Source organism: Amblyraja radiata, chromosome 18, assembly GCF_010909765.2.
Source record: "Amblyraja radiata isolate CabotCenter1 chromosome 18, sAmbRad1.1.pri, whole genome shotgun sequence".
NCBI lineage: Eukaryota > Metazoa > Chordata > Chondrichthyes > Rajiformes > Rajidae > Amblyraja > Amblyraja radiata.
This window is the reverse complement of record NC_045973.1, coordinates 40,178,799-40,192,070: the sequence shown is the minus strand read 5'-3', so window position 1 is coordinate 40,192,070 and position 13,272 is coordinate 40,178,799. Positions and strand designations below refer to the sequence as shown.

The 13,272-nt window shown below is 43.7% G+C and overlaps 1 protein-coding gene across 1 annotated transcript in view; it reads right to left on the bottom strand.

Annotated features, from left to right (window-relative positions):
* nup210 (nucleoporin 210) overlaps window positions 1-13,272 on the bottom strand; it is a 160,037-nt gene that overhangs the window by 35,760 nt on the left and 111,005 nt on the right. The window contains exon 30 of the mRNA XM_033037203.1: window positions 214-388. Coding sequence (XP_032893094.1) covers window positions 214-388 — 175 coding nt within the window. The remainder of the gene's footprint in view (window positions 1-213; window positions 389-13,272) is intronic.

Below are 13,272 nucleotides of genomic sequence, written 5' to 3'. Positions count from 1 at the left end.
GCTCTCTCCGCACCATTGTACACACAGCTGTGAAACGCTGGTGCATAAGATTGGATTTGCAGGAAACAGTCATGGAGTACAGGGACAGCAAGATTTAGTGTTCCTCCCTACCAAAATACATCAAATCAAACAGCAGCCTTATGGTAAATGCAAGGAATTTAAAACTGTAATAAAAATATCAAAAGAGTACAAAAAAGTATGATTCATTCTGACCTTAACAGCAACAGTGACAGTTTGATTGATGCCAAACTGTTCTTCAGAGTTCACTTCAATTGTAGAAGATCCAGTTATGGAACCAGAAGTCAGAAGTCCATTTTCATTAACTTGTACCACAGGAAATTTATCAGAATAGTCTTGTACTTGGTAACTAAGAGAGGCCGCTCCATCTCTGCCAATCAAGCAAGCATGAAATGTTATCAATTAAAAATACCTTAGTTCAGCAAATATAAATAATTTCAAATAAGTTTTCAGCCTGTTACCCAATGGTGGCATTTAACTAGAACACAGTTCAAAGTGATGGAACGATCAAAAGTAATAAAAAAAGGCAGCAGGGTGTGCTACATGTACATTGATTTTAAGCAGACTACGGAATTCAAATGCTTGTTAAAATATCGTCAAGTTGCAGGCAAGCAGCAGGTCTGTGGTTCCAAGGAAACTTCACCACAACTCTGTCTCCTCACAGCAAAGGGGTCTCTCATATAGTACAATAATACAGGGCTTGACGTATGATGAAATCAATCAACAACTTCATACTATTAAAGGTGATTCACTTTTTCAGTCTTTAGCCAGCCATACCTTCCCATTTGCCTCTTCAAAACCCTTCTTGATTAGTACATATTCAGATAGGTGCCTGAATCTGTTCTGTGAAGAAGATTCATCCATAAGCAAAGTGCACCCATGGAAATAATAGGCAGGAAATGTAATGTTATCAAAGAGGAGCGAAATCTGAACGGCACATAATTATTGGATGATTAAATCATGCAGCGAACCCCATAAATAACTAATTCCAGTCGTCCACATCAGAAGGCCACATTTGGAATATTTCCTAAAGTCTGGTCATCCCATTACAGGAAGGATGTAGAGGCTTGGAGTTGGTGAGGAGAGATTTACCAGAATGCTGCCTAGATTAGAGGTTATTAGCTACAAGGAGAGTTTGGCCAAATTTGTATTGCTTTCCCTGGAGCGTCGGAGGAGGAACTGATAGATGTATATAAAGTTATGAGAGGCATAGATAGGGTAGACAGTCAGAATCTTTTTCCTGGAGCTGAAATGTCAAAGACTAAAGGGCATATCTTTAAGATGAAAGGGGGAAGTTTAAAGGAGACGTGTGGGGCAGTATTTAAAAAAAAGAGGTGGTGGGTGCGCGCAATGCACTGCCATGGGTGCTGGGGGATATAGTTACCGTAGCGGCGTTTGAGGGGGGTTTAGATGGGCACGTGGATGTGCAAGGAATGGAGCGTTTTGAAGATGCACAGTATTTGAGTCTCAATGGAGCTGAAGTTTTGATTCTTAATTTTAATATTATATAACTGTCGTAGCATATTCAACAATTTTGTTGGCAAATTAATTTCCTTCATTATTGCTGTTTAGAAGCTCATTTTGCAGCTCAGGCTTACACTTTGCCTCAGTGTCAGTTATTTGCAGGAATACCCCACAGTTCTATTCTTCTATCATTTACGCATACCTTGCTAATGTTTGTCTTTTTCAAAACATTTTGCGTTCTTTTTAAACGTTATATCCGATTATGGCCAACCATCAGAGTATAAATTGCTAAATTATGTAATGGCTAGAAGGTGCTAAAGGGCCTGTCCCACTAGGGTGTTATTTGCGCATCACACAGATGGCGCGCAAAGATTTTGTACATCACAAAATCCTGGGGCGCTGCGCGCGACTGCGCATCACTGCCTGCGTGACCAAGCACCATGCGCGCATCACGACGCACGCATCGTGACGCGTAAATGACACGCAAATGACGCCCAAGTGGGACAGGCCCTAACTTCTCTCCTTGTTCTTCTAGAAATACAGTAAATGTTTCCATCTCTACAAATCAATTCTCTGAAAACAGAAAATAATATGTTTTTTATCCACTATTTATCATATTCATAGTATTCATATTGGTTATGAAATGGTTAATTTTCCCCAATCACAAATGAATGCAAAGAAATAAAAATGTTAACTGAGAATGGATTAACAAGAGGAAATATCTATTCATTACCTTCATGCTATTTGAACCAACAGAAATTTATAGCCAACTAACTTTCTACTATATTCTCCTGAGAAAGTTTAAGTGCCAACTTATATTGTGCTTTGCCATTACTTGGTGTTCGTTACAATTCCCCTTGGAAAAATTAAAACAAATTATGTGTGTTAACTGAATTAATTTCATTTGAGTAGAAATACTTCCAAAGATTTTTGCATCACATGTTTTTATATTGCTATGAATTCCTGCAGACCCATTTGGGATGGTTAGGGTGGTTATAACAGAAATGAATGTTCCAATGATCTTCAAGTGAGACCCGAGTGAAGAAGGGTCTCAACCCGAAACGTCACCTATTCCTTTTCTCTAGAGATGCTGTCTGACCCGCAGAGTTACTCCAGCATTTTGTATCTATCCACAATTTCTAGTTTGCATACTATATAAATTACAATTTTTTAAAAACTCTGATGGCACTGCAGGCTAGGCTATTTAAGGGGAAAAAATAAATAAAATGATTGGTAACACAGATCAAAACAGCGAGAACCAAGTAATTTTGTGCTCTTTGGAAATGAGTTTTCCCACCACTGGGTTGCCTGCTTCAAAGAAGTAATTTACAGATTTACTTACTGTAAATCTGTTGGTAAAGTCACTTAAAAGCTAGACAATGAATTCACTACAAACACCTAATCAAATAAAGCAGATTCAAATGGTGACCTTCAAAAACCCACTTAAAACAAAGTGAAATTAAATCCAAAAATAGCTGCTGAAGGCCATTACCAAAAACAGTAACACTTCTAAGGGAAACCAAGTGTGCACATTCAAAGCTTTGTGGCTAACACGCCATTACATATATTTGTCAATTCCTTGAAAACATCCTAACAGGTTTAAAATAAATCAGCCAAACTAGAGTAAACTGTAAAATGGTTATGTGTAGGAAGGAACTGCAGATGCTGGTTTAAACTGAAGACAGACACAAAAAACTGGAGTAACACAGCGGGACAGGCAGCATCTCTGGAGAGAAGGAATGGGTGACTTTTCTGGTCGAGACCCTTCTTTAGACTGAATTTAATTGTCACTCATCATACCATGCAGATTCTTGAATACTTTACAAATCAGATTAGCAGTCCAAAGCTCGAATACTTGGGTGGTCATAGTGAAAATGCTGAATTCTAAAATGAAGGATTGAGTAACTGAATACATCAGCATGGGATTTATGTTGAATAACCCACTGGAGTTGTTTGAGGATTATAAAAGAGTCGCTAAAGCTTGGTTGCAAATAGCATGTAAGAAGTAAAGATGAGCACTTGAATCACAGAGACATAGAAAGTTATAGACAAATTGCTGGGAGATGGGATTAATACAGAACGGAGTCGAGTGTACAGCAAGGATGCGTTGGGCCAAACAGCCCATTCCCATGCTGTATGATTTTATGACTAACTAATATTTAAAGGGAAAACCAGTGGATGTGATATATTTAGATTTCTGCTTGGCTTTCAATAAGGTCCCTGCTACAAAGTTGGTTAACGTTAGCACAAATCCCACCATAGATTGGCTCATTTCTCCTCACCCCCCAGCACTCCCTCATTTTCAATCCTTAGAGGGAGGGGGATAGAGAGGAAAGGGGGCAGAGAGGCAGAGTGGGGGGGGGGGGGGGGGGGGGGGGTCAGATACGCACACACACACACACACACGGCAGAAGAGACAAGTGTAGATTGCCTACAGTGTACAGTGGCCCAGTGGTAGAGGGGCTACCTTATAGGTGCCAGAGAACCAGGATTGATCCTGACTATGGGTACTGTTTGTACATAGTTTGGACTTTCTTGCTGTGACCGCGTGGATTTTCACCGGGTGTTACGGTTTCCTCCCACATTCCAAAGACATGTAGGTTTGTAGGTTAATTGACCAATGTGGCAACTGCAGTTGTTTAAAGTGCTTTATAAATAAAGTTATTATTATTATAATGTTAATTGCCCCTAGTGTGTAGGATGCAAAACTGGGACAACACAAAATGAGTGTACAGATGATCATTGGTTGGCAGGGACTCAGTGGACTATTCCACACTGTATCACTAAACTAAGTATCCTGGTTGGTAAGTTGGGCCTATGGGCCTATTTCCATGCTGTGTGACTCTGACTCCACACTTATCTGCATTGAACTCCATTAGCCATTCTTCAGTCCACTTGCCCAGTTGATTGAGATCTTGCTATAAGTTTGGATAACCCTCTGCACTATCTATACCACCTACTTTAGTTCTATCTGCGAACCTATTAATCATGCTATGAACATTCTCATCCAAATCACTAATATAAACCACAAACAACAATGGGCCCAGCACCGATCCATGAGGCACACCATTAGTCACAGGCCTCTCGTCCAAAAAACAAACTTCCACCAGCACCCCCTGCCTTATAGATAAAGTAAATAAAGGCACAAAATTAGCCAAACTCCAGTCATCCAGCGCCTCACCCATATCTAACAATGATTCATATATCCCCATCAGGGCCCCTGCAATTTCTTCTATATCTTCACACAGATATATTTGATCAGCCCCAGAAGATATATCTACTTTCATAGAACATAGAAGAGTACAGTGTGTACAGAAGATTGTTCCCGGTGTTGGAGAAGTCCAGAACAAGGGGTCACAGTTTAAGGATAAAGGGGAAAGTCTTTTAGGACCGAGATGAGAAAAACATTTTTCACACAGAGAGTGGTGAATCTGTGGAATTCTCTGCCACAGAAAGTAGTTGAGGCCAGTTCATTGGCTCTATTTAAGAGGGAGTTAGATGTGGCCCTTGTGGCTAAAGGGATCAGGGGGTATGGAGAGAAGGCAGGTACATGATACTGAGTTGGATGATCAGCCATGATCATATTGAATGGCGGTGCAGGCTCGAAGGGCCAAATGGCCTACTCCTGCACCTATTTTCTATGTTTCTATGTACAGCACAGGAATGGGTTATTTGGCCCACAAGCTTTGTGCAGACACAATGCCAAGTTAAACTGATCTCATCTGCCTGTATAGTAATCCATATCCCTCTATAGTCTATTCCCTGCATTTCCATGTGCCTATCTAAAAGCATATTAAACACCACTATCGTGTATCTCACCACCTCTGGTAGTGGGTTCCAGGACCAGGTCATTTACCTCCTTTCATATGCCTTAGGACATCCATTACCTCCTTACCGAAATACAGTGGCCTCAAGAAATCTCCATTAACTATCCCAAGATCCACTGTCTTCCGGTCTTTCTCCACAGTAAAAACAGAAGAGAAATACTCAATCACGACCTTGCTCATCTCCTGCAGCTCCTCACATAGATGACCAGTTTGGTTTCTGAGGGGTCCTATTTGCTCTCTAGTTAGCCTCTTCCCTTAATGTACATAAAATACCCTTGGATTCGCCTTAATTTCAACCACCAGAGCTATCTCGCCCTTTTTTTTGTTGCCCCTCCTGATTTCCTTAAGTATGCTCCTTAGTCACTGAACGCCTCCAGGGATACACTTGATCCCAGCTGCCTATACTCGGCCCATGCCTCCTTTTTCCTGACCAGGGCCTCAATTTCTCTCATCATCCTGCATTGCCCTTCACTTTAACAGGAACATGCGTGCTCTGAACTCTCACCACTCTTTTAAAAGCATCCCACTTTCTGACATCCCTTCGACGGCAAACAACCTACTCAAATCACATTTAGCAAGTTCCAATCTAATACCAAAGTTGGTCTCACCCCAATTCATAACTTTAATCAGTGAAGAAGAGTCTAGACCCAAAATGTCACCCATTCCTTCTCTCCAGAGATGCTGCCTGTCCCGCTGAGTTACTACAGCATTTTGTATCTATCTTCGATTTAAACCAGCATTTGCAGTTCTTTCCTACTCGTAACTTTTATTTGTGGACCAGCTCTGTTCTTATCCATAACAATTTTAAAGCTAATATAACTGCGGTCCCAAAATGCTCAACCACCGACACCTCCAGTTACTTGCCCTTCCCAAATTCCAAAGAGGTGGTCAAGCTTTGCCCCCTCTCTTGTAGGGCCCTCTACATATTGGTTAAGGAAGCTTTTCTGAACACATTTAACAAATTTCACCCATCTAAGCCTTTGAAACTATGGCAGTTCTAGTCTACATTGGGAAAGTTAAGATCCTCTACTATGACAACCCTCTCTTCAGTCTCCAAGAAGATGCTCCCAGTTCCCTGACACGGTTTTTAAGGAGCTGCAGCATCTCCTACAAGTGTGGTCCTCTGGGACATTGGAAGTCGATTTCCCACATCCCAGAGGAGAAGCATAGATATGTTGCCAAGTACATTTAAGGCAAACATTGATTTCCGATTATAAAGAGAATCAAGGGATATGGGGATACTACAGGAAAACAGTGCTGAAGTAGAAAATCAGATGTGAATTTGAATGGCAGAGCAGGCTAGTCATTTTATTTAAGGTTCTTACGAATTCCATTAGTGATAATCCATTTTTTCCCCATATGCTGTGTACTGATAATAAAAATAGACGGTGCAGGTTTTGAAGTGGATATAAGAAAGCTACAATGGTTTAGTGAATGGGTACAGATGTGGCAAAGCAAGGAGAATGCGGGTGGAAAAAAAAGATAAATATATTATTTAAACGCTGGGACATTACAGAGCCCTGAGAGCATAGTGTCCTCATGCTTTATTAGTGAAATGCTGTTATGCACATTAGGTAAATGAGGAAAGTCAACAGAATGTTACAATTTAGTGCTCGGGGAACTGAATGTGAAAAGTTTCAACTATAAGCAGCATTGGTTGTAACACATTTAAAGGACTGCAAACTGTATTGGCCTCCTTATTTAAGGAAGAATGTTAATATGTTGGAAGCAGTAAAAAGCTACATCAAGATCCACACAGGGTTTTGCCTTCTGAGGAACAGTTGCACAAACTAGTATGTATCTGTTGGAGTTTAGAAGCGTCAGACAGGACTTGATTAAAACAAAATGCTAAAGAGTTTTGCCAAGGATGTGGGGAAGACATTTCTTCATGTGAGGGAATTAAAACTAGAGATCATTGTTTAAAAGGTCAACTATTTAAGACCTCTTTCAAGTCTTTGAAACTATCCTCCTCAAAAGGTAAAAACAGTGTCTTTGAATATTTTTAAAGTAGATAGATATTTGATACGCAAAGTGTAAATAGTTACCATGGGTTGGCAGGAATGTAGAGTTCAGCCACAAAATTATTATTAAATAGTGGAACTTGCAAAAGGCCAATTCCAGCTCCTAAATCATATCTTTATCTATGTGATAAGAAGTCTCTGCTGTTTTGCTGGAAGATCAATCACCATTAATTATTGTTATCTATAATTAATATCCGCTCCCTGTTCAAATGTTACATCAGGATCATCGCAACTCCACTCGTATAATTCAATCTCGCAATGAAAAATTACAGGTCTACCAACAATTTGACCCTTGGTTCCAGAACTCGGCAACTGGCAGCAAATTTAACTGGTTGATCGGTCGCCGGATTAACACGGGGGGGGGGGGGGGGGGGGGTGTGTGTGTGTGTGTGTTGTGTGTGTGTGTGTGTGTGTGTGTGTGTGTGTGTGTGGTGTGTGTGGGGGGGGGTGGGTTGTGTGTGTGTGTGTGTGTGTGTGTGTGTGTGTGTGTGTGTGTGTGTGTGTGTGTGTGTGTGTGTGTGTGTGTGTGTGTGTGTGTGTGTGTGTGTATATATATATATATCTATATATATATATATATATATATATATATATTTATATATATATATATATATATATATATATATATATATATATATCACACCACACACACACACACAGCACCCTCCATAATGTTTGGGGAAAAAGAGACATCATTTATTTATTTGCCTCTGTACTCCACAATTTGAGAAAAAAAGATCACATGTCGTTAAAGTGCACATTGTCCGATTTTAATAAAGGCCATCTTTATACATTTTGGTTTCACCATGTAGAAATTACAGCAGTGTTTATACATAGTCCCCCCCATTTCAGGGCACCAGAGTGTTTGAGACACGGCAATGTAATTTAATGAAAGTAGTCATGTTTAGTATTTTGTTGCATATCCTTTGCATGCAATTACTGCTTAAAATGGCGGCGGCGCAGGCACATCGCGACGCCCCGTGTCTCCCGAGAATGGGAAAAATTGCGACAATTCCCCTACCTGTTTCAAGGCTGCTCACACGGAGCAGTCTTGTATCCATTTCGTACAGCCGATAGGAACTTCTGGACTTCGGTCCCTGCGGCTGCAACAACTTTCTGGGCGATCTCCGTCTTGCTCCTGAGCTCGTCAGAGCAACGGAGCACCAGAGCCGCGGGGCTGGAGATCACCAGCGGAGCCGCGGGGCTGGAGAACACCAGCGGAGCAGCGGGGCTGGAAAACGCCAGCGGAGCCGCAGGGCTGGAGACCGCCAGCGGAGCCGCGGAGGCGCGGAGCGGCAGAACAGCCAGCACGGCCGACCGGAAGCACCAACAGACAGCGACGCGTACGAAAGCACCGCCGGGGACGCTGAGGTGGGTTAAAGGCCAGGTTAGAGCTAGCCCCACACAGGCTAGCGATTCCTAGCCTTTTCCTCGCCAACGTGCGCTCACTGGCAAACAAAATGGACGAACTCCGGCTAAGGATCACCTCCCACAACTGGATCAAAGACGGCAACATCCTGATCTTCACGGAAACTTGGCTCAACATCAACGTTCCTGATAGCGCCATCCAGCTAACGGGGCGTCATTTACTCCGAGCGGACAGGACAACAGACTCCGGTAAGACCAGAGGGGGGGTCTGTGCATTTATGTAAATAAAGCATGGTGCACGGACTCCACCATCATCGAGAGTCACTGCTCAGCTAACCTAGAGTTCCTCTTGGTTAGATGCAGACCGTTCTATCTACCCAGAGAGTTCACCTCCACTGTTGTGACTGCAGCCTATATCCCTCCTGATGCTAATGCCAAGCTTGCAATGAAAGAGCTGCATATTGCCATTAGCAAACAACAGACGCACAACCCCAAGGCAGCCTTCATTGTTGCGGGTGACTTCAATCACTCCAACCTGAAGACTGTACTCCCCAAATTCCACCAACATGTATCCTTCCCCACTAGAGTAGACAAGACACTGGACAAAGTCTACACTAAGGTACACAAAAATGCTGGAGAAACTCAGCGGGTGCAGCAGCTCCATAGATGCTGCTGCACCCGCTGAGTTTCTCCAGCATTTTTGTGTACCTTTGATTTTCCAGCATCTGCAGTTCCTTCTTGAACACAAAGTCTACACTAACATGGCTGAAGCTTACAAAGTCGTCCCCCTCCCCCACCTTGGTCAGTCTGATCACCTCTCATTGTTCCTGCTCCCTAAGTACTCCCCACTCATCAGACGGGTTAAACCCACTGTGAGGACAGTTAAAGTCTGGTCAGAGGAAGCGGACTCCACACTTCAGCAGTGTTTTGGAAACACTGACTGGAAGGCGTTTGCAGCCCAGGCCACCCTTGACTCCCACACGGACATTGATTCCTACACATCCTCTATTATGGACTTTATAAACTCCACCATCAATAGTGTCACCTCCCTCAAACGGGTCACCATATTCCCGAATCAGAAGCCATGGATGAACAGCGAGGTCAGGCTACTGCTGAAAGCACGGGACACCGCTTTCAGGTCAGGCGATGCTCGAGCCTACAGTTCATCCAGGGCTAACCTGAAGAGGGGCATCAAGAAGGTCAAGCACTGCCATAAGCTCAGGATTGAGGAGCACTTCAACAACAACTCCGACCCCCGACGCATGTGGCAAGGCATCCAGGCCATCACGGACTATAGACCCACCAACACCACCCCCACATCCAGCGACGCCTCCTTCCTTGAGGAGCTTAACCACTTCTATGGCCGCTTCGACAGGGACAATCTAGAGACAGCCATCAAGGGTGTGCTCCCTGCTGATCACCAACCCCTCACACTCACCCCCTACGACGTGTACGTGGCACTGAGTAGGACTAATGCACGTAAGGCTGCTGGCCCTGACGGCATCCCCGGGCGCGTCCTCAGGGCCTGTGCTGCGCAGCTGACAGACGTCTGGACTGACATCTTCAACCTGTCACTTGCCCAAGCAGTTGTCCCCACGTGCCTTAAAACCACCTCCATCGTGCCGGTGCCAAAACACTCCACTGCGGCAAGCCTCAACGACTTCCGCCCAGTTGCACTTACTCCCATCATCACCAAGTGCTTCGAGAGGCTGGTCCTGGCACACCTCAAAGGCTGCCTACCCCCCACATTGGATCCCTATCAGTTTGCCTACCGCAAGAATAGGAGTACGGAGGATGCCATCTCAACGGCACTTCACTCCGCCCTCTCCCACCTCGACAACAGAGACACTTACGTAAGAATGCTGTTCATCGATTACAGCTCAGCATTCAACACCATTATACCCTCTAAACTGATCACCAAACTCGGTAACCTGGGCATCGACCCCTCCCTCTGCAACTGGATACTGGACTTTCTAACCAACAGACCCCAGTCTGTTAGGTTAGACAAGCACACCTCTTCAACCCTCACCCTGAACACCGGCGTTCCACAGGGCTGTGTGCTGAGCCCCCTCCTCTACTCCCTCGTCACCTACGACTGCACACCTGTACATGGTACTAACACCATCAAGTATGCAGATGATACAATGGTGATTGGCCTCATCAGCAACAACGATGAGTCGGCCTATAGGGAGGAGGTCCAGCTCCTAGCAGCATGGTGCGTTGACAACAACCTGGCCCTTAACTCCAAGAAGACCAAGGAGCTCATTGTAGACTTCAGGAAGTCTACAATGCGGCACGCACACCCCCATCCACATTAACGGGACGGAGGTGGAACGTGTTTCTAGCTTCAGGTTCCTGGGAGTCAACATCTCCGATGACCTCTCTTGGACCCACAATACCTCAACTCTGATCAAGAAGGCTCACCAGCGTCTCTCCTTCCTGAGGAGACTGAAGAAGGTCCATCTGTCTCCTCAGATCCTGGTGAACTTCTACCGCTGCACCATCGAGAGCATCCTTACCAACTGCATCACAGTATGGTATGGCAACTGCTCTGTCTCCGACCGGAAGGCATTGCAGAGGGTGGTGAAAATTGCCCAACGCATCACCGGTTCCTCGCTCCCCTCCATTGAGTCTGTCCAAAGCAAGCGTTGTCTGCGGAGGGCGCTCAGCATTGCCAAGGACTGCTCTCACCCCAACCATGGACTGTTTACCCTCCTACCATCCGGGAGGCGCTACAGGTCTCTCCGTTGCCGGACCAGCAGGTCCAGGAACAGCTTCTTCCCTGCGGCTGTCACACTACTCAACAATGTACCTCGGTGACTGCCAATCACCCCCCCCCCCCGGACACTCCTCCCACAGGAAAAACACTATGTCTGTATACATGTAAATAGATTTATTTATTGAAATCATATTCTATGTCGCTCTTCCAGGGAGATGCTAACTGCATTTCGTTGTCTCTGTACTGTACACTGACAATGACAAAGTTGAATCTGAATCTGAATCTGAAGTCTGCGATTCATGGACATCACCAGTTGCTGAGTGTCTTCTCTGGTGATGCTCTGCCAGGCCTGTATTGCTGCCATCTTTAGCTTATGCTTGTTTTGGGGCCTAGTCCCCTTCAGTTTTCTCTTCCGCATATAAGACATGCTCAATTGGGTTCAGATCGGGTGATTGACATGGCCACACAAGAATTGACCATTTTTTGCTTTAAAAATCTCCTTTGTTGCTTTAGCAGTATGTTTGGATTCATTGTCTTGCTGTTGAATGAACCGCTGGCCAATGAGTTTTGAGGCACTTGTTTGAACTTGAGCAGATAGGATGTGTCTATACCCTTCAGAATTCATTATGCTACTACCATCAGCAGTTGTGTCATCAATGAAGATAAGTGAGCCAGTACCTTCAGCAGCCATACATGCCCAGGCCATAATACCCCCACCACCGTGCTTCACAGATGAGGTGGTATGCTTTGGATCTTGGGCAGTTCCTTCTCCCCTCCATACTTTGTTCTTGCCATCACTTTGGTAATCTTCATCTCATCTGTCCAGAACTGTGGTTGCTGTTTTAAGTACTTCTAGGCAAACTGTAACCTGGCCATCCTATTTTTGCAGCTAACCAGTGGTTTGCATCTTGCAGTGTAGCCTCTGTATTTCTGTTCATGAAGTCTTCTGCGGACAGTGGGCATGGACAAATCCACACCTGACTCCTGAAGAATGTTTCTGATCTGCCGGACAGGTGTTTGTGGATTTTTCTTTATTATAGAGAGAATTCTTCTGTTATCAGCTGTGGTGGTCCTCCTAGGCCTGTCAGTCCCTTTGCGATTAGTAAGCTCACCAGTGCTCTCTTTCTTCTTAATGATGTTCAAAACAGTTGATTTTGGTAAGCCTAAGGTTTGGCTGATGCCTCTAACAGTTTTATTCTTGTTTCTCATTCTCATAATGGCTTCTTTGACTTTCATTGGCACAACGTTGGTCCTCATGTTGTTAAACAGCAATAAAAGTTTCCAAAGGTGATGGAAAGACTGGATGCTGAGAGGTCTCTTATACCTGAATACCTTAACTACATTGCACTTTTAACTTTTGCACTTTTTATAATGCGTTTTTAATTTTGCTTTTCTTTTCTTTTAGTTCTCCTATTTTATTTCATTTTATTATTTCATTTATTGTATGACATATCTTTATATGAAGCACTTTGAGTCTGCCTCGTGTATGAAATGTGCTATATAAATAAAGTTGCCTTGCCTTGCCTTGAATTAAGGAAGCAATTAAACACACCTGAGCAATTACAAACACCTGTGAAGCCATGTGTCCCAAATATTATGGTGCCCTGAAATGGAGGACTATGTATAAACACAGCTGTAATTTCTACATGGTGAAACCAAAGTGTATAAAAAATCCCTTTAAGAAAATCAGACAATGTGCACTTTAACCACATGTGATTTTTTCTACTACAAATCTCAAATTGTGGAATACAGAGGCAAATAAATAAATGTTGGGTCTTTGTCCCAAACATTATGGAGGGCTCTGTATCTATTTAAACAGCTGGAAATGCTCAGGTAGTTTTTTCTTGCTGCATAG